Source organism: Diceros bicornis, chromosome 24 (genome assembly GCF_020826845.1).
Source record: "Diceros bicornis minor isolate mBicDic1 chromosome 24, mDicBic1.mat.cur, whole genome shotgun sequence".
NCBI lineage: Eukaryota > Metazoa > Chordata > Mammalia > Perissodactyla > Rhinocerotidae > Diceros > Diceros bicornis.
The window spans coordinates 13,505,724-13,533,651 of NC_080763.1; the positions used below are offsets into that span (position 1 = coordinate 13,505,724).

Here is a 27,928-nt window from a genome sequence, read left to right on the forward strand (position 1 = left end):
TTGTCCTGCCTGCTGTGTTCTCTGCTGTGGTGGGTTTTCCCTTTTTTTGCAAATTACTAAGAATCAAAGGTATATGTTGTGGGTGTACACTTGGTACATTTGGGGGACCAGTTATTTCTTGGCTTATTCTTGTGAATTGTTTGTTGTAGAAAGAGTAAATGTCATAGGCAAGAAATCTGTTTCTGTAAATCTTTCCTTAGCAATATTGAGATTTTTATCTTCCTGTTTTTAAGATTGACTTCCAAACTTGTATTCTAAATTTATTGATTGCAAATGTCTTTGTTATATCAACACTGTTCTATGGCTTATCTCCTATGTTCTTGCCAATAAAACAGTGGTAGAGGGCCGGCCCCGTGGCTTAGCGGTTAGGTGAGCGCGCTCCACTGCTGGCGACTCGGGTTTGGATCCCGGGCGTGCACTGACGCACTGCTTCTCTGGCCATGCTGAGGCCGCGTCCCGCATACAGCAGCTAGAAGGATGTGCAGCTGTGACATACAACTATCTACTGGGGCTTTGGGGGGAAATAAAATAAATAAATAAAATCTTTAAAAAAAAAAAAAAACAGTGGTAGAATATTTCAGTCTTGCACTTTAGCTTGAGAGTCAACATCTTTCTCTGATGCAAGTCTTACATATTATGTTGTAATCACATTTCTGCTACTCTGACCTCTTGTTTTTTTCCATCCTGGTGACTGGCACCACCATCTTCCCACACACTCAAGCCAGAAACCTGAGATCATCTCTTTAGGATCTCTCTTCCTCACTCGCCACGTCCCTTTAGGGACTATTGTGCTATTGATTCTGCCTTTCATAAGCTCTTGGAATCTGTTCTCTCCTTTTGATTTCCATTTCGACTACTCCCACCCCCCGGGGCCATTGCAGTCAGCTGCAGCAAGGACTTGGGGCTTCTGATCTGGACACTTCCACTCTATGCTTTTAACTGCAGCTGCAGCCCTTGGCAAAATGCAAATCTGACCACAATCCATCCAACTACACCCACTCCCGATCCTTTACGGAAGGAGTGACAGTACTACTTATATAGAGTGTCTAGTATAATTCAAATGATTTGTGTATATTTCTAGTTGGTCTAATTTTTATTCTGCTCCTACAAGGTGGGAGCTGCCTCCTTACTGGGTAGCCTCCCCAAAGCCACAGTCAGGAACAGACTGCACCTGGGATATGAACCCAGGTCTGTCCATCTCCAAAACCCATTTGCTTTTCCCCTTTGTTTTTCTGATTCCTTAGCATTGCATTCAAGGATACTCGTGATCTGGCCCAGGTATATATATTCCTAAAAGTTGGAATGTTTTTTAAAACAATGGACTGGCAACTTCCCAAATAACTGAATATTTAAAGAAAATTAAGACTTGACTTTTCATTATAAGAGATACAAATGAGGCTGTATTTCCATCCCCTTAGCACATAAAATACTTTAATTATTAATAATATAATTAATACTTGCTTTCTACCAGGAACTATTCAAAGTGCTTTATGTATAGTAACTCATTCAGTCCTCACAAGAGACATGGACAAAACAATAAAATTAATAAACTCAACTGGCTTGAATATCTACAGAAGGCTCCTGAAGCAGGAAGAAAAATTAATGAGTAGACCAACACCCAAGATATTTTATGTATAAAACAGGGATCGGTAAACTGTGGTGCATGTCCGAAGGCTGCCCAAGTTGTAAAGGGTTAAAAAAGAAGAAGAATATGTGACAGAGTATGTGGTCTGAAAAACCTAAAATGTATTCTGTCTGGCTCTTTACAGAAACAGTTTGCAGACTCGTGCTGTAAAAAAAGAAAAAATTGTCCCTCACTTGTTCTGGGAAAGGATCTTTTTTGGATGATGTAATTCACCTCCTTCAAGAAAGAAATTAGCATTCCTGATAAAATGCTTAAGTGATTTTCTTGATAAACTGTAATGGGATTAAGATTTGTTCTGGGAAGCCAGTCTTCTCCTCACCCACTTAACTGTCAGTCAAGAATCAATTGTTCTTCAACTAAACATTCTTTTTGCATCCAGTCTGTCAATGATTGTATAACCGTTTTCCCCTATAAAAGGCCTATACTGAGAGTGAGTCTTTGAATTAGCTCCTAAGAGGTCTTTTCCTTTGCATTAGGATTACAATAAAACTTTGACATATGCTCATAACTATAGCTATTAAGCTTTCATTTTAAAACTGGTGGCAGTTTTGGAGTTTAGAAAAATTCCTTCAGAAGCACTCAGACAAAAAACAGTTCCCTATAATGAAACAACAACGAAAGACTTCAGACTTCTGTGACTCCAGGTGCCGAAGACAACATCTGAAGGAAAATGTCATGACTCCAAGTGCAGTGAAGTGAGTCCTGCAGGGGCAAAGACAAAAATGTTTTCAGATACGCATAGACTCAAAGAAATGCCCACATACCTTTCCTGGAAAAGTGACTTACAGTTGCGTTTCAGCTACCTGCGAGACGAATGAAGATAAACTATAGAACAGAGAAGCTGTGGTTTAAAAAGCACTGACGGTGAGCCATAAGACTGTTTAATCTCAGTGAAGTCTAAACAACTAATTGCAGTTATAAATATTAATGAAAATGTAAAAAACAATATTCTTATATTTGGAACCACCTCCTTTCCTACTTCCATCTAAAAATCTCAGAGTGTTAAATCTGGTATCTGAATCAATGAGAGTTGGATGGTCGGGGCAAAGAACATATGTAGAGAATGACCAAAGAAGAAACATGAGAGGTACTAAAATTCTAGGGTGGCCCCCACAGGAAGCAACAATGCACTTAGGTGCAGATAACCCACAGAAAAATCAAATTCCCCTCAAAGACTCATCTGGCTCTCTTGAAATTCAAGTAAGTGCTGGCAAAACTATGAACTCTCTGAGTAAAGGATAGCTGAAGCTAAGAGTAGGGCCTCATTCGGGGAGCCTGAGGGGAGCTTCCAGTAACAGCATCAACATGACAAGGACTGGAAATACTATTACGAAGGCCAGCTTCTTTCTCTGCGGTTGTCCGGTTGAAAGGGGCCATCCATGCGTCACTTACCTTTGGTATCAAGGGACCTACCATTTTTCCCTCTGCAGTTTTAAGAGAAATCAAGTTTGTTGTGGCATATCACCCTGAGAGACTATTTCAACCATGAAAAGGACAAATGGAACATGGAAAAATATTTGTAAAATGAAATTTTACAGAGAAATGGTTACAATGAAAAAATATAAATATGTTCGTGATTAAAGAAACAGAGGGAACATAGTGAGACCTACCATAGCGGTTCAAAGGATTTGGCTTCTGTGCCACACTTTCTGTCTTGAGGACAGCAGACTGCCCTTTGCCTCGCACAGGTATCTTGTTCTGTGCAACCTACAATTAGGTCCACCTCAGCCGTGCGGCTGGGCATGAGAGCTTTCCACTGCCCCTGGGGTGGGGGGAGGGTGCAGAATGTGCCCTCTGGGTGTTCCTGCCTCTCAGAGCTACGGTGTTTTTCTTGCATGATGACAGTTCCTCAGTGCTCCATGCCCTGTTGTCCTGATGTGTCAGCTCCGTGACAAGCAGAAATTCCACGTGGTTCAGGCAGGCCTGTAGCACCCTGGCTTAGTTTTCAAGGCAGATGCAGAAGTCCCCTCCTTTTTCTTTTCTGTTGGCGTTTTCAGTGGGAATCAGGTGGGCCTTGTTGGAGGAGGGCTCTGTACTACCACGTGTGTTCACATCTCCATCCTGCCCTGACGTTCTCCTTATTCTCCTGTTAAAGCTCTCTGCAACGAGTCTCATGATTAAACATTCCTTTTGTCAAAACTAAAATTCTAGAAGGTTTTTTGTACACTTTGCCTTTCCCTAACCGTCTGATTTGCATGTATTTATTATTCTAGGTTGGCAACAGAGATGATTCCAATCTTTATATAAATGTGAAGCTGAAGGCTGCTGAAGAGGTAAAGCCTAGCACAGCGGTGCTGTCACCCCACCCCCACCCCACCCATGGTCCTGTCGGTTACCCCTTGCTCTCGGTGGTCCCCCATAAAAACTTTTATCGCCCACAGCAGACTTCAGTTTATCTATTTTGCAAGTCACACATGGGTGACTTAGTTCTGCAGCCTCTGGTTTGCCCTCGAATGTTTTCTAATCAGTGATCTGCTTACTTCCCAAAGCGCAGGAATAGTGGACATGAAATTGCTAAAGTGCACTGGTGACAATGAACAAGTAAATGATGAATGGGTCAAAATGAGAGACTAATTCCTCAGAACATATGAGGGTGAAATGATGACTCACACTGGCCCGGTGTGTTTTAGTCATATCTATAAAAGAAATGGCTCCAGGTCTCAAGTTCTCTTGCCATATACCTGTTTTAAATGTTTTTTTGCAGATTGGGATCAAAGCCACTCACATTAAGTTACCAAGAATGGCCACAGAATCTGAGGTGAGCTGTTAGGAATTGATTGTTAAGAGGGCAGCTAGAGTGCTTTCCTCTCTGGTTTCTGGTTTCGTGGAACTTTAGGGACTGCTACATTCAGCTTAGGAAAGACCTCCAGGCAATTCTTTCTTCACAGACTCTACCTCCAGACAATCTTTGAAAAATACCCACGAAGTAAATGGTGCAGCCCTAAGGTTTGAATGTGTGGTACTCAAAGTGTGATTGCAGCATCATTTGTTTCCACATCACCTGCAATGTTCATTAAAAACTGATCCGTGGTCCGTAGTTACCTGCATTTTAAAAACCAAATGTGTGTTCCATTTATATGATGTTCAAGAATAAGCAGAACAAATCATTGGTGATTAAAGTCAGAACTGTTGTTGCCTGTAGGTAAGGGGGTTAACTGCGAAGGAGCAGGAGGGAAAAAGAACTTTCTGAGATCATGGAAATATTCTATATCTGCACTGTCCAATAGGGTACCCATTAACCCCATATGGCGATTTAATTAAAGTGAAATAAAATTAAAAATTCAGTTCCTCATTTATACTAGCTGCATTTCAAGTAATCAGTGGCCACTATTGTAGTGTAAAGTACAAATTATAGAACATTCCTGTCATCACAGAAATCTTGATTTGGATGATGGTAGCATGGATAGTACAGTTGCAGTAATAAGTCATTAAAGTTCTCAGCTCTTTTATTTGGTGAGTTTCTTCCCAGACACCTGAACATTACTTTCTGTGTTAAAGTAGAGTTGCCCTCAGGATTCAAGAGGAAGTAATTTCTGAGAGGAATACAGTTAAACTCTTGGAGGAAAATGAGACAACCTGACTTTTGACTTAGAAAGTGTGTCTCCAAGGTTTGATTTCTATGTGATATACAAATGGTGTGCTGTGTTGCTTTCAGGTGTTGAGGTACATTGCATCGTTGAATGAAGACCCCACTGTCCATGGGTTCATAGTGCAGCTACCTTTAGATTCAGAGAACCCCATTAACACTGAAGCAGTGGTCAATGCTATTGCACCCGAAAAGGATGTGGATGGGTGAGTCGCTTGGCCTTCTGTATCACATTGCTTGATTCCAATTATAATATATGTATTTCTGTTTTGGGAACACGCCATATTTGCTTCTAAAGAGTGAAGACACTTAATTACCTTTATGTACCCCTTCATCACTTTTGTTGTAGATTGACTAGCATCAATGCTGGAAAACTTGCTAGAGGTGACCTGAATGACTGTTTCATCCCTTGCACACCTAAAGGATGCTTGGAACTCATCAAAGAGACAGGTAAAAACAAACAAACAAAAACAAAGCACATATCTTGGAGCCTGGTTTTTTTTTTCTTTTTCCCCATGAGGAAGATTGTCCCTGAGCTAACATCCATGCCAGTCTGCCTCTATTTTGTATATGGGATGGCTCCACAGCATGGCTGACGAGTGGAGTAGGTCTGTGCCCGGGATCCGAACCCACGAACCCGGGCCACCGAAGCAGAGCACGTGGAACTTTAAGCACTCGGCCACAGGGCCAGTCCAGAGAGCCTGGTCTTGACGTGTGGAAGACTAGAGGAGGACCACTGTGGGCCCTAAATAAATGGACCTGATTGGCACAGGGACCTGTCTTGTTGGGGCTTTAACTAAATTCTCAATTTTCTCAACAACCCTATGAAGTAGGTACTATTTTGTTCAATAGCTGAGAAAACAGGTTCAGAGAGATTGAGTAACTTGTCCAAGAGGTAGCAGAACCAAGATTTGAACTCAGGGTTATTTGAGTTCAAAGCAATTTATTTTTTGCGAAAAAATAACTTATACAGTAATAACAATTCAGAGAGTTTGTAAGAGTACAAAGTGCAAGGCACCCAGCCCCAAAATGGGCACCAAGTCTCCATGGTGGTTCTAGGACTAGACAGACAGCCAGAAACGGATCTCTTGAACCGTTGGCTGTATTACTCCATTAGCTAGTCAGCATCTTGGTATTTTAATTTCTTCATGAATACTTTTAACAGAGGTTATTTTTTACAAGGAAGTGTGTCCTGTTTAAGGGAAGTGGATCAGAAGTTTCAAGTGGAAAGTGTTGGCCAACGTAAATGAAAATTTTCTGTGGTTGGCAAGAACAGGTCAAGCTATAAGCCTGGGGACAGCTGTTACTGTTCAGTCCTGCAACTGAGTTTATATTCTACAGTATATTTAGCAAACAGAGAGTTACAGCTTGATAAAAAGAAATCCCATGAGCCACAGCAGCTGTAGGCTTCCCACTTCCACTTGTTGATAGGCATTAAGGCTACCATTTGCCTTAATGCACCTTCAAGTCATTTGCTGAATCCTAAAAAGTATAGTAAGTTACCTTTTAAACACTTCAGACTTTGAGGGCTTTACTTCTAGATGTTCATGTGTTAGCATTATATCGAGGCTTATCTTTTTTGGATAAAACTAATGTCCTGCAAGAAGCACAGTTGAAACACAAACAGCCTTAAGCACAAGTCCCCTTCAGCCCGCCTGGGCGTAGGGGCTCAGGCAGAGTCCTCAGACCTTATCTCTGCTTTCTTCTGGGTGGCGGCTCATTTGTAGGCTCCACTTGGTGGCCCTGAGCAGCTCCAGCCTTATTCTGTCCTTGTGCCTGACAGTCATGAAATTGGATCTCATTGGCCAGGGGATGAAGTATGGTCACTTGGCCTCTATGGGGTGCTCGCCCAAACCATCTCCAGTGAGTAGAGTATGTCCATCCTAAAAAGGACATTGGGATAGTGCCAGAAGAATGAATGCTGAGGAAACGAAAAGAAAGCTTACTGCTACGAAGTTCCCCTGTATCACTTCCCTGCAAGTAACCCTATGGCTCAGGCCCTAAGTCAGAAGAGAAATTTGGATGAGGAACTGCATAAATAAACTTACCGAAGTTGGAAAGAATTACTGGTACTAATCTAATTTCCTTTGCTTCCCTCCACCCCGTTCCGTGCACCCTATTTGTTATACTTGCTTTTCTCATGTGGTTTAATTTGATGTCTGCCTCCATATGGCTAGTTAGCTGTATGTCTGGGTCTCTTTTTCTTTTGAGTGTAGGTTTTCTTCCCACTCTCCTATGACTCAATGAATGGATTTTGGCTTAAGCTGCTCTTAAAAACCCACAGCAAGAAGGACACATGTACAAGTGCCAATTTGTAGCTAAAACCCTAGAGTTGAGACTATTATTCCCTCCAAAGAAGCAATGTTTTTAGGAAGAATTCTTTTTAATGCTAACAACCTGTTTTTGTGCACTAGATCCGAATTTTCCCCTTTAGGTGGCACATGAAGGAGGGCAGCTTCCTGCAATTCTCTGATTCACATTGGCTTTTCTTTCAGGGGTGCAGATTGTTGGAAAGCATGCGGTGGTGGTTGGGCGCAGTAAAATAGTCGGTGCTCCGATGCATGACTTGCTTCTCTGGAACCATGCCACAGTGACCACCTGCCACTCCAAGACTGCCAATCTAGACGAGGAAGTAAGGGGTCCAGAGTGGAGGGGAAGATGTTCTGTGTGCGTGCACGTGTGCTCGTGTGTGTGCGCGTGCACGTGTGAGGGGGTGTTCTCAAGTAATGGGAATAGCTAACGTTTAAGTGCCAGAAACTGCCATGTACTTGACCTCATTATCTCATTTAACCCCGTAACAATTCCATGATTCTAGTTTCATTTTACAAGATGAAGAAACAAATTCAAATTAAAAACTTGCCCGAGTTTATAGAGATTTTGTTCTGACCGTATTCTTTCTACACCAGTCTGCTTCATGGTAGATAGGGATTAGCAGTGTCGGAGCTGGCAGCCAGATCCCAGATTTCTAACAGTGGTGGCCTCAGAGCTGGAAGTGCTCCAGAGGGGGATGTGGACGGTGGTCCTGTGACATCTGTCGCAGCTTGTTCTTGACCCTGGGATCTGATTGCTGAGCCCAAGAATTCTCACATGTATACATCCCTGTTGAGAGTGCAGTCTCTTAAATGTGGGGAGCGAGCAGGAGAGAGACCCAGCACCTTCTCTTTTAATCTTCCCCAAGCAATGCTGTGCGGAAGGTGGTTGTCCCCATATTCCATATGATAGGGAGCAGTCTCCAGATGTTATATAATTCAGGGACGTTGTTCTAGGCCTGTGGCTCCCAGTCTGTGCTCCTCGCTCCCCGCAGGTTCTCATCAAGTTCCCCATTCAGTAAAACTTCTATGAAAGGGCAGTTTTTTGGTGTGTGGGAATGAGCACAGCATATGAAGAGCTGTCAGGATTGGTGTGTGGCCTGCATTAAATAAGTAGCTGATGACGATGTAGAAGTTCATACAAAGCTTAGGGATGTCCTTTCCACTTCTGGATTTTTTTTTATGTTTCACTGTTTAATTTCTGAAGTCAGAACCCTCTTTCTCTAGGTAAATAAAGGTGACATCGTGGTGGTTGCAACTGGTCAGCCTGAAATGGTGAAAGGGGAATGGATCAAACCCGGGGCAATAGTCATCGACTGTGGGATCAATTACATCCCAGGTGAGTGTTACTGGAGGGGAGGGTGGTTTCCAGTGGAGGGCCGTGTGGAGGAAGATGTCTAGGTTGTCATATGAAGCCTAAGTGAGAACCTTTATCCTGTTTTAGGCTTGAAGTGCTAAGGTTCAGAGGGCTTGGCCTGCCCACGGTGCATGCAGTTAGTAGATGGCAGAGTCGCCCCTGGCAGGCAGGTTGGCCTCATGCAGAAATTTTCCAGAGATGACTTCGTCCAGGGAGAGGGTGGGAGTGGGGCAAGGGGGAGATCTTGCTTTCTCCTCATGTAGGGATCACCCTTTATTTTAGCAAAGGATGGATGGTTTTAAAATATACCGTAATCTTTGCAAAGTGCTGTGAGACTCCAGGAGAGGGACTCAATCTGCCAAGAGTCCTATAGGAGGGCTTTACAAAGAAGACGTTTGACCTGGGCCTTTTCTAGGCAGACAGGATAAAGCCAGCCATGTAGCTATGTCCAGAACTGTGTGTGGCATCCTCAGCTCTAAGTTACACCTTGCTCCCCTGTTTGGTCAATGATATCACCATTCTTCCTTCTCACACATCTGAAATCTTTTAGTTTCCCTCCCAATCATTCTATATATGGATCCGTTTTTACATGTTAGGAATTTTTTTCTCATCCTCTCTGTTCTCAGTGTCACCATTGAGTGTTATCCTCTCAGCTGGATGCACTGCTGTGACTTTCTCACTGGTCTCCCACCACCAGCTGACTCCCGCTCATCCATCTGCATGCTCTTGCCATCTGTACCAGCCTCTTCCTCCCACGTTACTTGTCAGGCTCCTTGCCGCATGCTGATTTCAGCCACGTCTGCGGCCGTTTTTCTCACACGCTTTGTGAATACCTGTCTTAAACTGTCGTAAGATGGACCACGTGCCCTTGGACTACACAACTGAATAAAGCTCAGCTGTGATCCTCACTTTCGGCCACTTCCTCCCCATGTCCTCTCTGTCTGAAATGTCCGTGCTTCCTTCCAATCCTTGTCTGATTTCCCTTCAGCAAGGGATGATCTCTCCTCCTTTGGAAAATCCTTCTTTCCCTCCCTCCCCTCCCATAGAACTTGGTGTCTCTTTTATCGTATGTTTCTCATGCTTGGTGTCCTGTGCTCTCCTCCATCAGATGGTCAGCTCCTTAGGGCAGTGGTCTCTGTGGTGCCATGTCCAGCTTTATGCCTTCTCACTGCTGACACTCATATCTCTTGAAGGCAGTTATAGCAAGAATATTCTTTTTTCTCTTTTTCCATCTCAAGTTTGAAATATAGACACTAAGCTGCTAGGAACATTAGTCACTGTCAAGCCTTCACTGTTTTTAACCTCCCTCCCACTCTCCCTACCATGCTTTTAAGACAGTAGCTCATAATTGATCACTCATTGTCTTGTAGTGTAATTATCTAATGAGTGATAAAGAAATTGCTCTCCTACAACTCCTCACTTTGAGTACTTGCGGTGTGACATTCAATCTCATTCTGTTTAAAACCTTGCATCTTCTCTATCCTATTTCTGCTTTGGGTATTTTTTTGGACTAGATTCGAGAGACAGAAGGAGAAATGCCATAGATATGAAATGTTGACTTAAACATGAAATTTACTGTCCTGTTCACGTTAATTTCTCACATAGATGGTAAAATATGAATAAGGTCAAAGCAATATCTTCCCTCCTGGTCAACTGTGTTTTTACTGATCCTGGGCATAGAGCTGGATAAGTATTGATAAGGCTGATGGCAGAATCACTGAGTTACAGACCAGTGGGTGGGCAGGAGAACCTAAAGACTGTTCTTTGCAAATGTTAATTTTTGAAGCACCATGTTCTACCACTGGGCCACTTCTTGAGTCATATTTTGCTTATTTAAGTCGTTTGCACGGTCCTCTCAGGGATAACATCGTAAGCCACTTGCCAAATTAAGAATGAATTAAGGTATGTACAGTTTTTTTCGAAAAAGGGAATTTTTTTAAGATTCAGTTGCAGAGCAGAAAGTATTGGCCAGAGAAACACGTTAAGTGTTCTTGCTGGGCTTACTAAAGGTAATTTGAGAAGGGCTAGATTAGTAGTAAGTACTTAATTTGTAAGGTTTATAAACAGAGGGAACAGATTCCCCACCCAGTCCAATCCAGTCTCAACCTGTCCAGTGTAGTGGCTTCTATGCTGGACTCTCTTTTTAGGGGTCCCCACATTAAATGTGAAGGAGTCAAGGCTTAGCTGGAGTTTAGGCTGAATTTTGTACGTATAATTCCCAATGAAAGAGAAATTCTAGGGCTGAGATAGATAACCGAAACGTTTGTTGGTTACTGAAGCTATACACTTAGATTGAGAAGTGGTTGCTATTTCCACTGACCACATCATACGTTCCATGAAACACTGTACATCAGAGGGCACTTGGGTCAACCTGATAGTGTTTAGTTAAGGAGCAAACTGAGTTCATCCAGTGCAGCATTTAGCTGTACAGGAATTAATGTATCTCCTATATATGGAGAAAGTGATTAATTAATAAACAGAGAGAGATGCAAGGGTGTTTTAAGCTAACTTCAGTGTTAAACTCTTGAAACCTGCGCAGAGGGCAAACGCGTAACCGTATTTCCTTGGCATCTGGAAACTCCTTTAGTGGTTGTGAAAGGAAATGTTCTGCCGTAGCTTGCTGCTTTATAATCATCTAGAAACCTGAAATATTCCAGGGAGTTGTGTTCACCAGCTCCTTATAGTGCATATAGAAAATATCTATGTATCTAGGAAGGGAAGAGAAACTCTTATGTTTGGAGATTGCTTTTTCAATTTCAAGAATGTGCACAATTTCTCACCTGATTCTCAGCAAGCTTGTGACATAGGCAGTGTTAATCCTTCTTTGCATCTTTGGACTTCTGATCAGTGAGGAGCCCACAGGGGCTGAGGACTAGCAGTTAGTAGAAGAGCTGATCCTAGAGCCCATGTCTCCTAGTTCTGGCATTTTGGCTCACCCTGACGCTTCCTCTCTCTCGATTGTGGCGATCCCATCAAAGAGAAGTAGTGAAAAGGCTAAGATCCTACCAGATCCTGCCTCAGAAGCCTTAGAGCTGCAAGGTCTAGCCCTGACCCCCAGCCCTTCCCGAGAGTGCTCTGAAGCCAGGTGTAGGAAGTACTTTGTGTGCGTGAGCAATGATGCATCGTTGGGTTTTGTTCTCTTGAATAGCTGTTCTTTGCTGGTAAGATTTGTAGTTGTTCTTGTATCCTTTTAAGGGAAGTGTAATTATGTTCTTTGCCTTTTGCATACATTTAAGTAGCTGCTCGTCTTTGGAACTGGATGTGAATTGTTCCTCCCGCTCACGCGTGGAGCTTACCAAGTGCTGACAGTTGCTGTAGAAACGGTATCTGGCAGCTGTGACATAGTTGGAGCTTTGTGCACCCAAAAAATTCCTTTGTAGGCCTTGGTAAATTAACATTTTAAAAGGTGCTCGTTATATGCTGGGTAGTTGGCTTTAAGAATAAAAAAAATTTGGTATTTTATTTGCCACCTGATAGACCACAAAAGAATTCTCCTGGTTCTGAAAAACCACTCAAACATCTTGTGAATTTTTGCAGGTAAAATAAGTTTCTCCCTAGGAAATACCAAACACCGGTCACCCATAGTTTTAAGTAGGCACTTGAGCCAGATGGGACTGCACACCCTACACTTGACTTAGTTTTTAGAACAAGCTGTTGTAATTGATCACTTAACTTAGAAATAAACAGCAGGATTGCGATTCTGAGACTTTGCTTTGATTTTTTTCCGCGTTGACCAGATGATACCAAAACAAATGGGAGAAAAGTTGTGGGTGATGTGGCATACAACGAGGCCAAAGAGAGGGCAGGCTTCATCACTCCTGTTCCTGGTGGTGTTGGGCCCATGACGGTGGCGATGCTGATGCAGGTACCTGTGAATAAAAGTTTCTGTAATAGTTCTAAGAAACTGATAGAATTCAAGTTACTGCGTTTCTCCCCAACTAGAAATGTCATAAAACCTACTCAGAAGCTAAGTAAGGATGTGAATCTGTCTCAGAAAAGAAGGAATGGAAGAGAGAGAAATAGAATCAGTCATGTTAGTGAAGTAGGCATGGCGCAGTTCTAATTTACTTTGGAATGTAACTCCAGAAAGAGAGAAGTGCAAGCACACTGACTTTGCTAGGTGTGTTTTGGCTTGCTTGCCCTTTTTAACACACACTGGCTGATGTGGGGAGGGACAAGGAGCCCAGGGCATCTTAGGTACCTGTTGACTCGCATCTACAATTGAAGCGTGTTAATAGGTGGATCATGAAGCTGCTCATGAACTGGAATGACCCAGGATTTGAAATTGAGGTGGGGGTTAAAATGATTACCTCTTCTAAGTTCCATTTATGACATTTTATTTAGAGCACAGTAGAGAGCGCAAAGCGCTTCCTACAGAAATTTAAGCCAGGAAAGTGGATTATTCGTTATAACAGCCTTGACCTCAAGACACCTGTTCCAAGGTAAAAATAAAATTTTACCAGTTTAAAACTTTGTGGATTGTCAGTTTTTAGCTGATGGATACATGGCTACATGTATGCCCCCCTGAAGGTACCATCAGTGGTTGGGGTGGGTCATTACCAGGATGGCATTAATTAAATTCAGTAAATAAAGATTGTTACATATTTTCTATATTTCTTTTAAGTGACATTGATATATCACGATCTTGCAAGCCGAAGCCCATTGGTAACCTCGCTCGAGAAATTGGTCTGCTGTCTGAAGAGGTAGAATTGTATGGTGAAACAAAGGCCAAAATTCTGCTGTCAACGCTGGAACGCCTGAAGCACCAGCCTGATGGAAAATATGTGGTGGTGACTGGGTATGGTTTTTATTCATTTGCAAATTAATTCTTAATAATAATCCTGATTATTATTACCAGGGGTTGCATTTGCACGTAGCATGTATGTAGAGGTTCCTTTAATTTTGTTTTAGCATTTTCACATGTATTTTGTTTCATTTGATTCTTAAAGCAATCCTGTGAGGTGAGAGTAGATTATAACCCTTCAAATATGAGAAAATTCATCAAGGTTCTCCACCTAGTAGGTGGAAGAGTTAGGTCTTAAAACCTGGCCTTCAGATGGAATCACCTTTTTTTAACCCCAAAGTCAGTAATTCAGTAGATGTTTTGAGCATTAATTTTTATTGCTTGTTGTTACATTTAAAAGCTAGTTTTTGAGACTAAATTGAGAAATTACATTAAAGCACTGTCTCTCTCAGAGGTAAAGTATGTTTGCCTCTTACAGTGAGAAGAGCTAACATGCAGTAGTCTTTTTTAATTTAAAATTTGGGGTAATTACAACTGAGACTCTTGGAAAAGATTTGTTTCAGGTCTTTTATCTTATTCAAGTTAAGGGTCACTCTCTATGATCTGTTAGGTCTGGCTTAGTGATTCACATAAACTTAATTTTCCTCTTTTGCTTTCATCTTGAAGAATAACTCCAACGCCCCTGGGAGAAGGGAAAAGCACAACCACAATCGGGCTGGTACAAGCCCTCGGCACCCACCTTCATCAGAACGTCTTTGCGTGTGTGCGGCAGCCCTCTCAGGGCCCCACCTTTGGAATAAAAGGTATTAGTAGGACTAGACCCCAGCTGCCTCTCCTTCAGTCCTCCCTGGCCCACTCGACCCCTGAGTGCTTCTGGGGTCTTCAACTCATTTAGACACCAGCAATGTCCTCCTCACACCCCACATCCTGGTGCTTTGGGGGAAGGCTTTCATCACATCACCCCAACTCCTGCTGTCACTATTTGAGACTGCACAGGGGTTCCCTGGGATGAGTAATACATAGTCAGGGGTTCTTTTGTATGACTAATAATCAACTGTCACAGTAACAATAAAGGTTATCCTAGCTACTGATCACCATGCTGACTTCTGGGAGACAAAGACAAACCCTACAGATGTCCCATCCTGTGGGAATAAGAAAAGCCTACCCTTATTGAGTATATGCTTTGTGCCTGGTTTTGTGCTAAGCAGCCTATGCATATTATTTGATGTTCTAATATAAGGTAGTTAGTATTATCACCATTTTACAGTAGCAGCACTGGGACTTCAGAGGTAACTTGGTCAAAGGCACTATTATGAGGTACCAGAGAGGGCCTAAAACAATACCATTCCCAAACAACACAGTGTTTCTTCCGATTGGATGAAAACACGACCTTCAGTAATCATACTTCACCTTCAGTTTTTGACAGCTGCAGTACTGCAAACATGCTCTTTTAATTAAAATTATTTTTATTAATTGTAACAAGTTCTTACAAGTAGCTTTCTCATTTGCTTGGTGATAGAGTATCCCACGTTCTGCTTGTTCTTGCGATGACTACAAATGTTGACATGGGGTATGCCTTTGCCCTTCTGCCTGTTTTGATGTATTTTTTAGGAGTGCTGACTTAGTTCTGCTTTTGAGCTTATCAGCCGCCTGTCAACTCCAGAATGAGCCATTGTCTTGTTCTCCTTATTGACCTCAATACTCTCCTTCTCTTATCATGAATTGCCCCGTTTTCATTGTGTGGTCTCTGCCTCACAAAAAAACACAAAATCTATACTTCACATTGACCTTTATGTCATTGATAACCTGATAACCTGGACATTTCTGACTGACCCTTCGTTAGTAATCCAAATGGGCCAGCAAAAATCTAGCAGTTAAGCTGTTTTCTAACATGTGTGTCCTATTTAGGAAGAATTGCAGTCTCTGTGTTGGGTGTATTTTAAATATTCCCTTTTTAAAATGCCAGAGTAGCGTTTATGAAAGTAGGAAATTGAACAGATTTGCCTTTATGTAACTGTAGGCTGAGTCTTTTAACAAATGTTAGGAATCACAGGGAACCTGTTTCTAAAGATAATGAGTAGTGGGTATGTGTTCATGGTTTTGTCATTTAGACTCAGATTTCAATTGAGAGACTATTCACTATGAACAAGATCAGGTATTTTCGTGTGGTAAAATAAAATTAGAAAACACTTTATCATATCTGTCCAAATGGTTTTAAAAAGTAAATAAATAATATGCGTACCAGTTACAAAAACCTATTTGCTTTTATTTGATTTCTAAGTCATGGAGAAGCGTGCTTAACCTGAGTCCTTACCCTTGACCTGTCCTCTAGGTGGCGCTGCAGGAGGTGGCTACTCACAGGTCATTCCTATGGAAGAGGTAAAGTGTTCTGGGATTTGGTTGAATCAGACTCTTTCTTATAGTTTTTCCTTCCAGAGATTAACGTTTATTTTAGACGTCTTAGTGGACAAATGACTTGTTTCTCAGCAGAAGCAACACTTAAGGGAAAAACGTCTTAATTTGCAGACTTGTAAGACAGCTTAGTTTTTTGACATGACAAGGACTTAAAAGTCTGGTTTTCAGGGGGAGTAATAATCTTAAGCAAGTGATCGAGTGAAACATGAGATTGGGAAGAACCAACACTAAGTGCATTCAGGGTAGTGTTTACAGAAATGGAACAGTGTACAGGCACAGAGTTGGGCTGCTGCAGTGTACTTCTCGCTTGCTGTTGAAAGGACGTGAGTGTGTCGTCAGTAATCCAGTGTTGCCATTGATCCCCGTGGTGTAGCATTTGTGGTTATTGAACACGTCACTTGGAGAAAAGTGAGGACTGATAGTAATTTATGTTTTCGAGAGCTACCCATCTTGGTGTTTGTCCACTAGCTGTGCTGCCCTCAGTTCTCCTTTGGCTGTAACATAGGGATGATCTGGTTGCAATAGAATGAATGTTGGAAATTCGCAGAGAAGTTGGAAGACTGATGTGGCTTCTGCTTTTTTGTAGTTTAATCTCCACCTCACTGGTGACATCCATGCCATCACCGCAGCTAATAACCTCGTTGCTGCGGCCATCGATGCCCGGATGTTCCACGAACTGACCCAGACAGACAAGGTAGGCTGCTGTGGCCCCATGGGCACTTTTGAAAGGGTTGAAGCACCTGAATTAATGTTGGTCCCTTGGGTGCTGATGATGCAGGTAGCAAGGCAGTGGGGTTCTTCTCCTTTAAAAGCTCTTTTCCTCTTTTTTTTTAAGGCTCTCTTTAATCGTTTGGTACCATCAGTAAATGGAGTGAGAAAGTTCTCTGATATCCAAATCCGAAGGTTACGGGTAAGCTTTCTTCTTCCTTCTTCATTTTTGATATTGTATGAAATTGGGTGACTGATAAGGAGGTACAAATCTCCTTAGAGTAGCCTATTTTGGATCAAGTTACATCCATAACCATAGTCTTAAGGTCATGATATACATAGCAAAGATGGTGGTAGATGTTATTTCTCATTTATCTGTAAATTATAAGTGGTTAGTCCTGGAATAAATAGAGCACTGACAGTCTGCCCTCAGCTTAGAAGAAGAGTAACACTTCCTGTGCAGCTTGGATATAAATCAGGATGCCATCATGGCACCATTGCAGCTTTTGGAGTTTGAATCTCTGCTCTTCTCAGCATTGGGACCTTAAGCAAGAGTGGTTACTTCTATATTTTATTTGAATTTCTATAACAAATATATAGTCATTAAACATACACTGTACCATATGACCCAGAAATCCCCCTCCTAGGTAATTACCCAAGAGAAATGCAAACTTGTATTCATACAAAAACATGAATGTTTTGGGGCCGGCCCAGTGGTGTAGTGGTTAAGTTCGTGCATTCTGCTTCGGTGGCCTGGACCTACGTACTGCTTATCAAGCCATGCTGTGGCAGCATCCCACATAAAAAAAAAATAGAGGAAGATGGGCACAGATGTTGGCTCAGGGCCAGTCTTCCTCAGCAAAAAGAGGAGGATTCCAGCAGATGTTAGCTCAGGGTTAATCTTCCTCACCGAAAAAAAAACATGCATGTTTTTAGCAGCTCTATTGATAATCTCAAAAACCTAGAAACAACCCAAATGTCCTGTAATGGATGAATGGATAAACAAACTGGTACATCCATACAATAAATAGGAATGACCTGTTGATACACATGACAACTTGAATGAATCTTCAAGGCATTATGTTGGGTGAAAGAAGCAGTATCCAAAGGTTGCATACTGTATGCTTCCATTTATATGACATTCTCAAAAAGACAAAGCTATAGTGATGGAGAGCAGATCAGTGGGGGCCAGGGGTTCAGGGTCAAGGGATGGTGTAACTATAAAGGGATAGCACAGGAGAGTTTTAAAACTAAAATTTACAAGTATATTCCTATGTTACTTTTACATATGAAAGAAATTTTACATATATATATTCTTTAGATAGCCTGGCACATGTGAGCATTCAATAAATGGTATATACTGCTTATTATCTGTAATAGTTATATTCAACTTTATTTTTAATTTTTTGCAACTTTGTATTTTGATGCTGCAAGAATAGCTCCCCTTTACCCAGATGCATTAACTGTTTACATTTGTTTACTTGCTTTACAATTCTGCCACAATTTATATATATGCATTTTTTTCTGAACTTGAGAAAAACTCACTTTTATACAGTTTGATATTCCTTAGCTTATTTTGTTTTCACTCCCCCACCAATCTTACGCATAAGGTGAGTCAACTCTTACCTTATTTTATAAAAGAGTTGTGTTCTGCAAGGCAGCAAAGTTCCATGAAAAGAGCAGGCAACTTCTAACCTTACCTTTGCTGATGGAACTTTCTGTCAGATGTGGGGAAGGGCTGGACTGGATGTTTAAATGATCCTTTAAAAAAGCTCTGGGATTTGAAATCAAGGGACTTGTCCAAGTCCACCGTCCCCCTGGCCAGGTTGGGACTAGAAACTTGGTTCCCTGGGTCCCCGGGCATCCTCTGTTGCACAGTGTTACTGCAGTCTGCCCCCTCATGCTCAGTCAAGAATGGGCTGTCAACAGCAGATTCTCAGCTCAGCAACTGAGGGTTTTGCTGCCTTCTGTAAACAGTGTCATGTTCTAGGCTTATGAGGCTATTTGACAAGCCAGCGAGCACCAGCTCTGAAAACACATCTGAGGTTTTAAAACAGAGTCCCCATAGCACAGGAAAGGAACTGTGGGAAAAGGGGGCTTGCTAGGGTCCCCCACTTGGCAGCAAAACCCTCAGTTGCTGGGCTGAGAATCTGCTGTTGACAGCCCATTTCTGACTGAGCACCCAGGGGCAGACAGTGGTAAGACTGAGTTGGAAAAAAGGAGAGTGCATTTTATACACATTTCCCGTTTCAGGATGTGATCTGGGTACACACTGTAAATAAATAAAATTTCCATGTTCTGTAAGGAGGAAAAGACAAACCCTTTTTGTGCCTTTTGTAACACTAAGAAGGCAGTGAAAGTACGGTGCTACATAAAAAGCATGTGAAAGTGATTTTCATTGATTTTTATCGATTGATATTTATTTTTGCCCTTCAGGTACTTCATTTGAATTGGGCTTCCCAATTACCTGATTGAAAAATCTTTGCCCATTGCTTTTCCTTTCAACACGTTTGGGTTTGCTGAATTAGGTACAGCGCTTCTTGGTCACTGCTTATTTAGGGCTAGGTGGAGAGACAAGCATGTGAATAACAGCTTTGTGCATGTGTGAGTGCTTCGTACATGTGTGAGTAGGAAAAAAAGGTTTAGCCAAAAGGATCATAGTTTTCCCTTCTGAATTTAACGTGGTTTATATTTCCTAGAGGGGACCCTATCTGGTGATAGGGAGTAACTTTTTAAAAAATTTATTATGCTTTTGTTTGTTGTGTCTTATTTTATGTTTTAATTTTCCTGCCTCTTCAGAGACTAGGCATTGAAAAGACTGACCCCACCACCCTGACAGATGAAGAGATAAACAGATTCGCAAGATTGGATATTGATCCAGAAACGATAACTTGGCAAAGAGGTACCAGAGCAGGATGCACACCTCATTTGCTTTGGTTTTACTGTGCACCCCACGCCCTCCATAAGAGTTGTTCAGATGTGAGGTCCAGAAGCTTGTCTGTCGGTATTTTCATGGTTAAAGCATGGCCAAGATGGTGACTTATTTGTTTTTCTGGCCACCTCCATCAATCTCTTTATTAGCTGTAATCAAACCTTTTGTTGGGTTAGTTGGACACTTTGCTAGCTATTCAGTGTTGATTGGAGTGAAGGTGGTTTTAAGGAAGTTCATGCATAAACCAAAAATAACATTTTGCAAGTTTCATTTTATGCAAAAAGTTTTGGTGTCATGAAGTAGAGAAATTATGTTTAATCACTTCTTGAATCACGTTGCCCTTTATTCTCAGAACGCTTGTCTGGCATAAGCGACTTGATTTTTCTTGTAGCTCTGTAGCTTGCCTACTCATTTTTTTTTTTTTTTTTTTTTCAATGTTTGAGAGAATTTTATTAACAACAAAGCAAAAGAAGAAATTATCACCCATGGGTGATGAATATGACCTAAATAAAACTTTTTGTACATTAAAAAATTACAAAGCTTAAAAGGAAAGCAATACAGATAAAAGTAGCCACAATTTTGATGGATAAAACTTAACATGGAAAACAATAAAGATCTGATACAACCTTATAGTTTTTTTTTTAATACTACTTTCTTCTGGGTAAGTGGCTAAAAGATATGAAAATATTACATCAACAAGAAAGGAACAGCCTCCTCAGCAATTAAAGCACTGCATACCTATTAACTTCATAATAAAACTCAATGCTACGTCCACATTTTATTCTCCTGACAAACGATACCAGTTTTTAAGGACACAGTACTCTATTTTGCCTACTCATTTTATTGGTTCTCTTGTAACAAAGTAAGTAGCCTTCAAGGTTTAAACACTCAGCAGTTTAGTGAGTGCGTTGCCTGGCTTCACTGCCGTGTGCTGCTTTGCTCTGTGTACAGCTAGCATGGCTTAGAGTTTTATTTTGTACCAGCGGTGAATCTGTCTATCCCAAAACACTGCTGAGATGGAATTTTTATCCAGATGTGCAGAATGCAGGTAACGGTTGATTTATTGACTGTTTTTGTGATTTTCATTGGCTCAGTAACTGTTGCTAGCTAATGCCATTCTAATGGAGTCTAAGATGACTCTTTAATAAATCTAAAACCACAGATATTTCTCTTTCTTTGCTTCAGTAGCTTTAGACAGATGGTATAATATTTTATGAGGAATAGGCTAAAGATCCATCTTGAAAATTTAGCATCTCATTCACTTTTCCTTTATTTTATGTCTAATTCATGCTTTTCAAGAAAGTAGAAGCAGACAAGGGAAAAAATGGATCATACCTATTGACTGGCTATTTTATACAGAGAGGTTAGAGACAAGGAACTTGACAGTATATTTTTTGAAAAATAAGGATAGGCTCCAATAGCATCCAACATCCTTCTCTTACTAAATGAGATGTGTGTGTGTCTGTCTCTGGGTGCTGTATAAGACTCTGCTTTTGGTGTTTAAATTGTTAAAGTCTTTATGGAAAATAATTTGGCATGTTATCAAGTGCCTTAAAAATGTCCCTCCTCTTTGACCCATTTGGAGTGTGAACTGGTGTGTTAATCCTTTTGTGTGTTGTCGTTGTTGTTTGGCATGTTATACAAAAAGCAAAATGGGGCATATGCTAAATGTTAACAGTAGTTAGTCCTGGGACGTGGAATTAAGATTAGTTAGTTGGTTGATCTTTGCCTTGTTTTCCAAGGGTATACAGTTGGATAGATATTCTCTCATCAGAATGGAAATTATTTCTTCTAAGTGTGCTAAAGGAAAGAGCAGGTCAGTTACCCAGCATGCTTCAAAAGGCATTTGCCCTCGCCCTGCGTTTATGGCTCTTGTGTTTCTCGGGATGGTGTCAGGTCAGTGAGTCATCCACAGAGCGGCAACACAAACCTCAGCCTTTGAAAAACTGTGGCCTGCTCCATTTTCTTGTAATATGGAATATGCTTTAAAATAGATTCCAGATTTCTAGTTAATTGTTGGAATTCTCTAGACAGAGTAAGACCAAGCCACTCCACATTCATTTCTTTTAAAATAATTCCTGTACATTTATGGTATGTGAACATCATTTCTTAACTTTAGCCCATATTCTAGCTTTGCCATGAATTTTGAAATCAGATGTCAATAGACAGTCATTAAGTTAGACTTGTTGCTTTAAAATTCCACTGGTTCCTTTAACTTTGTGGTCCTTTTACTGAAAATTGTTCTGTGTCTTCCCTTCCACTGCAGTGCTGGATACCAATGATAGATTCCTGAGGAAGATCACAATTGGACAGGCTCCAACGGAGAAAGGGCACACACGGACGGTAACTGTTCCCTTCTAAGTAAATTAATTCAGATGAACTAGATCCTTGCAGCTTCTCTCCTCCTCCATCCTCTCCCCTATGACTGATACTGCCAGGTGTTGCTCTGCCTTCTCCCTTTTAAAATGGAAGTGAGTAGGTGTGTGGTATTGAGCTCTCCTGACAGCTTTTGCAGTGAAGCCCATGTGTCACCTGTGTTTTTTTCCCCAGCATTTTTTCCTGGAGGTGGAGAGCCCCAAGCGAATATCCTTGCACATGAATTGCTGAAAATTGCTTCTTTTTTGTGGCCATTTTGCTATATGTCTCTTCAGTTTCAGAGCATCCGTGTTGTTCCTTTGTGTGTTAGGGAAACCATGACCACATGATTACAAGCTGCCTTCACAAGGATTGTTGGTCCTGCTAGCACATTTTTTTTAAAAAAATTGACTACTCAAGGTCTTGGAATAATTAATTACAAATTTTTGCTATTGGAGGATTATTTTCATTAAGTTCTTTGTGTACTATTCTGTTATTCTGTCCTTTCAGCTATGCGTTTAAGCCTCAGATGCAAACAAGGATGACTTTTGCAATTCACACTTGCGGTTTAACACAGTTTTTCTTGTTGTGTCTTTTCCCTGCCAACAGGCCCAGTTTGATATCTCTGTGGCCAGTGAAATCATGGCTGTCCTGGCTCTCACCAGTTCTCTAGAAGACATGAGAGAGAGACTGAGCAAAATGGTGGTGGCATCCAGCAAGAAAGGGGAGCCCATCAGTGCTGAAGATCTGGTGAGTACCCGGGCACTGCCAACCTGGTGATGCATCTGTGGCCATTGTGCTAGGCGATCTCAGCGATTACTCAAAACAAGAATTATGCTGTACTTCAAATGCTGCAGTTAACTAATCAATTCAATGTGATTTTGCTACTTACAAGATAATTACGAAATTTATAAAAAGTACTTCATAGTGAGTAATAGGTGGTAAGCCCTAGTAATAGACCCAGGTTTCAGGTAGTTTGAGCAACATCTTCAACCTGTATTTCCAAGACCCAGTGTATGACATCAGCATGCAGAGAATGAACATCAAGAGACCAGGTGAGGCCCCTAGTAGCTGAGCTTCAAGTCACATCCTGGCCTCTCCCCACAACAGGCCTCTGCACAGAGGCTGATACACACTTAGGAACAACTCATTATCCACTTCATCTGATGGTCCTATCCACTTCATCTGATGGTCCTACTAGGCTAGTTCTCCACTTCAGGGTTATTGTGAACTGTCTGCTTGGTAATATGAGGTTTGAAATGAGATAATCTTATAGATTAATTTTTAAAAGTCTGTTTTTGTTGACATCCACCAAAACCATTGGCGTGTGATTAGTGGTATGTCAGATGAATTCAGAAAAGGGGGTAGATATTAATTTCCTGTTTTCACAGTTAGTATGTGTAAGAAAGAAAATTGTTTTAAATTATTTCACCCAAACCAGAAACTTAGAAACTCATTAAAACTGAATATTAAGTGAGATCCATAGCTTTATGTTACTTTGTTACCAGTTTGGATGGCTTAAAAGAGGGACCTGATGTTTGAGAGTTGCTATTGAACTCCTGGGTAAATTTTCAGTGTCAGCTTTGGGAAACACATACTGAATTTGGTTTATAGCCATTTTTGACCAGATACTAAAGGTACAAATAATTCAGTGCTCTAAGAACCAGCATTTCCGTTCTGTAAACTAGTCTGCAGTGGATTCCTCTCATCAGTTAGCAACAAAGCTTGATTAAGATGCTTGTTTCCAGAGTTACATGTTTTTCCAGAAATTACATGTGAATGTCATCTTCATTCTATCTGTTCTCCCTGCTTAAAATAATGGTAACTTCATAGTATATCCAGAAGAAATAAATAAATACATGGATTGTCTCATTCAGGTGAAAGTATTAATTGGTCCAAGATGACTAAAAATGGAAGACCTAAGAATGTGGAATTTTGGCTTCAAAAGGTTGGTTTTTGTGCTAGTAGGAACCAATGCGCATGCCTTTGTTTTGTAGGGAGTGAGTGGTGCGTTGACAGTGCTTATGAAGGATGCGATCAAGCCCAATCTCATGCAGACATTAGAGGTGAGCAGAGTGACTCCTGCCTTCCTTAACTGGTTGTCTATGTTCGGAGCCGAATGGATATGAAGCCCACTTTTCTTGGAGAGTCAGAGACCTTCTGTACCTGCTCATCTCTTTCTTCCCATTCTTTGTCACAGTTGTGACTGGGACATTACTGAAATATAAAAGAGGCAGATTCGTGTTTTCCCTCTGGGAAGTCTTTTTCTTTTGGACTCCAGTAACTTCATCCCCTTGACTGTGTGATCCCATTTTGAAGCAGGATGGGCAGCTTCACTCCTGATGTCTTGATTTCCACAGGGCACCCCAGTGTTTGTTCATGCGGGACCGTTTGCCAACATCGCACATGGCAATTCCTCCATCATCGCAGACCGGATTGCACTCAAGCTTGTTGGCCCCGAAGGGTTTGTTGGTGAGTATTTTTGCAAAATCAGTGGATAGACTGTATTTTTCTTTTAACATCAAGGGAGTTGGGGTGGCATTTTTACAGTTGCTTTTCTCCTGACTTACAGTGACTGAAGCAGGATTCGGAGCAGACATCGGAATGGAAAAGTTTTTTAACATCAAATGCCGGTACTCAGGTCTCCGCCCTCACGTGGTGGTGCTTGTTGCCACTGTCAGGGCTCTTAAAATGCACGGAGGCGGCCCCACGGTGAGGATTAAGAGTTGGAAGAGACTGATTCTCGGGAATGTTCTGAAGGCTAAAGGGAAGCTGGGTGACTTGTGCCTGTTTCTTCATCAAGCTGCTCTTGTCCTTATGATAAGTAGGGTGCGGAAAGCAGGAGGTGTTCAGACAGTTCTTGTGCTGGCCCCCTTATCACTCATGGGCACTGCCAGCTCTCGGCACTTTAAGTGGGCCAAAATTGGCATAATGGCCTACCTTTCTGAGGAAGACATCTGGCGATATCGAAACCCCTCCAAGGACAGGCGCTTGGCTATACCCACTAAAAACTCCTTTATGTTCAGACTGTTCTTTTTAAGTCTGAGTCCCATTTTCCCTCTACATAGTGACACTGGCAGCCAGCCAACCAAACCATTCAGCTGAGACAGAGGTCAGCCCCTGATTGAGAGGTGCCTGCTGGATGGACCACTGACCCCCTGGAGAGGGAGGGGAAGAGGAGAATGGTAGATGTGCTCAGGACTGCCTCTGGGTACTAGAGAGAAACAGAGGGCAGGACTGGTTTATCTTCAACTCCAACCTGAACTGTGTGTTCTCCTGAGTTCTTACTGGTTAGAAATTGCACTTTTTATCCTATTTTTTTTGACACCTTTTCTTCAGCACCCACATGTGAAGACATGGTGCCAGTTTTCAGAAATTATTTGAAGAACTATTAAATTCTGCCCTCCAGGAGCTGGTCTTGTAACTTGAGAAATAAGACCTCCCTCACCTACAGAATAAAATCAGTGTTTCTCAGTGTAGTAATCAGGGTTTTTCCTAATATAGCAGTTCTCAAGCATTTTGGTCTCAGAACTTCTTTACACTCTTCAAAATTATTGAGGGCCTAAAAGAACTTTTGTTTAGGGGGGTTATATCTATTGACATTTACTATGTTAGGAATTAAAACTGAGTTACATATTAACATAAATAACATTTTTTTAAATGAAAAGTTACTATATTTTCCAAAACAAAATTTAGGCATTGTACGTTTTTCAGATCTCTTCAGGATCTGGCTTAATTGAAGACTGCTGGCTTCCCATCTTCTGCATTGGATCCGTTGTATCACATGTCACATAAGCTTTGGAAAAGTCCATTGTACACTCAACGAGAGAATGAGAGTGAAAAGGGCCACAGTATCTCAGTATTATGGAAATGATCTCGACCTCATAGACCCCGTGAAACGATTAGGTCCCCAGACCACACTGTGAGAATCACAGCCATAACACAACCCCAGCACACTCTCCAGCCTTACTTGTCCCCGAGGTGCCAAAAGGACTCCTAACCCAAGACACCCTTTTCTGCTAGGAGTGCAGGATGGATTCCCGTTTTCTTGCCCACCATAACCAGCATTTCTCTCTCTCACACCCCCTCACTTACCCTCACACCATCGCACCTCCTTTCCTTCTTTCCTCCTGATCTCATGGTCTCAAAAATGATGCTGGGCACTTAACCTGAGCAGCACTGAGGGCCTTTACACACCCAGCTCTTTCAAGCAGCCACACCCGCTGCTTACACTGCCTTGTGGAGCTGCATGTCGGGCCTGGAACGTGGCAGCTCAGGTTCCTGCTTCCTGCCTCGCTTCTCTGTGGCCCCTCTTGGAGTTGGAGTACCATAGTCTCTCTGAGGAATAGGAGCAGACCACGCTGAAAAGCTGAGAGCTTCTTAGTCATTGTCCACTGCCACAGTGGGGTCCCTGGAATCGGCACCTTCACCCTCGTGCTCATCCCTGTGGAGGCGGCAGGGCCGAGCCACCAGGCACCTCCGAGACATTGAACTCACTGCTGAAGTATTTTCACACCTTTAAATATGCTCTGATAGAGGAAGAAGATCCTGTGTGGTGTTTGGATTGCTCATGCTCCCCAGTTCAGCTCCTGAAAGGTGTAGGTTGGCGCTGTGGAGCAGCTCATGAGTCCATCACAGGGTTTGTCACAGCCTCTATTGGTGGACATTCCCAGCGGCCTTTGCAGGGCAGACAGCTGCCTTTTCCCCATAGTCGCCTTTACTTCCACCCGACTGCTGTGTGCTTCGCTCGCTGAGGTTATTGCCCCCCCAGAACACAGCCCTTCCCTCCATTCGTAGATCCATCCTGTCTTACCTCCTTAGTTCAGGCCGCAGAGGTCTCCCACTCTGCTCAAAGCACGAGTTTTGTTCTGTGCTGTAGGGTTGGTCATATGCCCTAAATCCTTAGGGCGGGAAGTAGCCTTATACTGCTGTGCCCCCCACACGCGGCTTCTGGCCATAACACATTTCAAGCACCATTTTAAGCTAAAATCTAATTGTAAACAGACTGTGCCTCTGACTTTGCTTCCTTTCCTTGCAGGTTACTGCTGGATTGCCTCTTCCCAAGGCTTACATAGAGGAGGTAACTTCAGTCATTGCTAATTCCTTGTTCTAGAAAGCACCGCCCCGTGAATCAGTGTTTCTCACCCAGCCCGTTTGGAAATGAGGGGGTATCACCATGACCCAGGGTTGCTCCTGGGAGCAAGGGCTGCTGAAAGGCCTGCAGTGTGCTCAAGAACTGGCTTAAATGAAGTGGGGAAGAACGACCACCTAGAACAGAGTTCCCCACGTGGGATGTCAGTACAACCGCTGCCCTAGACTGAGGCAGCCAGGAGCGATTGTGCCCCCAGGGGACTTTGGCAATGTCTAGAGACGGTTTTGATTGTTACACCTCAAAGAGGGGAATGCTCTTGGCATCTAGTGGGTAGAGGCCAGGGATGCTGCTAAATATCCTACAGTGCATAGGACACTCCCCACTACAAAGAATTATTTGGCCCCAAATATCAGTAGTGCTGAGGTTGAGAAACCCTTGCTAGATGACTGAAAGTTTCCATCCATTGTCTTTCCTGCACTGGCTGGTTGATTCCCAAATGCCATTCCAATTGGAAGCAAGTAGGCACTTCTTTTGAAAAGACTTTTCCTCTGCAGATTTGAAGCCATATTAAAGGTCTCTGCAGATTTAAAGCCATATTAAAGGCCCAAGATGTGGTCAGCATCATGGTTATTTTTCTAGGCAAAGCTTCCGTAAGCTGATTTGGTTTATAGCATCAAGCAAGAGCTCAAAGAATTGTGAGCTCCACCCTTTTCATATTTATGTCATTTGCCATCAACAAAACATCTCTAGAGCCTGTCCGGGGTGGTTATGTGAGAGACAGGCTC

General features: G+C 42.1%; 1 protein-coding gene across 2 annotated transcripts in view; it reads left to right on the forward strand.

The window, feature by feature from the left end:
* Positions 1–27,928, forward strand: part of MTHFD1 (methylenetetrahydrofolate dehydrogenase, cyclohydrolase and formyltetrahydrofolate synthetase 1) — a 74,670-nt gene that overhangs the window by 37,229 nt on the left and 9,513 nt on the right. Inside the window, exons 3-22 of one of the 2 annotated variants that reach the window (XM_058567099.1) lie at positions 3,859–3,918; positions 4,350–4,403; positions 5,301–5,437; positions 5,581–5,681; positions 7,727–7,863; positions 8,768–8,879; positions 12,635–12,762; positions 13,242–13,339; positions 13,522–13,695; positions 14,308–14,444; positions 15,974–16,020; positions 16,643–16,750; positions 16,892–16,966; positions 19,564–19,666; positions 21,963–22,039; positions 22,661–22,801; positions 24,049–24,117; positions 24,412–24,523; positions 24,624–24,763; positions 27,090–27,131. In XM_058567099.1, coding sequence (XP_058423082.1) covers positions 3,859–3,918; positions 4,350–4,403; positions 5,301–5,437; positions 5,581–5,681; positions 7,727–7,863; positions 8,768–8,879; positions 12,635–12,762; positions 13,242–13,339; positions 13,522–13,695; positions 14,308–14,444; positions 15,974–16,020; positions 16,643–16,750; positions 16,892–16,966; positions 19,564–19,666; positions 21,963–22,039; positions 22,661–22,801; positions 24,049–24,117; positions 24,412–24,523; positions 24,624–24,763; positions 27,090–27,131 — 2,052 coding nt within the window. The remainder of the gene's footprint in view (positions 1–3,858; positions 3,919–4,349; positions 4,404–5,300; positions 5,438–5,580; positions 5,682–7,726; positions 7,864–8,767; positions 8,880–12,634; positions 12,763–13,241; positions 13,340–13,521; positions 13,696–14,307; positions 14,445–15,973; positions 16,021–16,642; positions 16,751–16,891; positions 16,967–19,563; positions 19,667–21,962; positions 22,040–22,660; positions 22,802–24,048; positions 24,118–24,411; positions 24,524–24,623; positions 24,764–27,089; positions 27,132–27,928) is intronic. The other variant, XM_058567100.1, reaches the window with a different exon arrangement.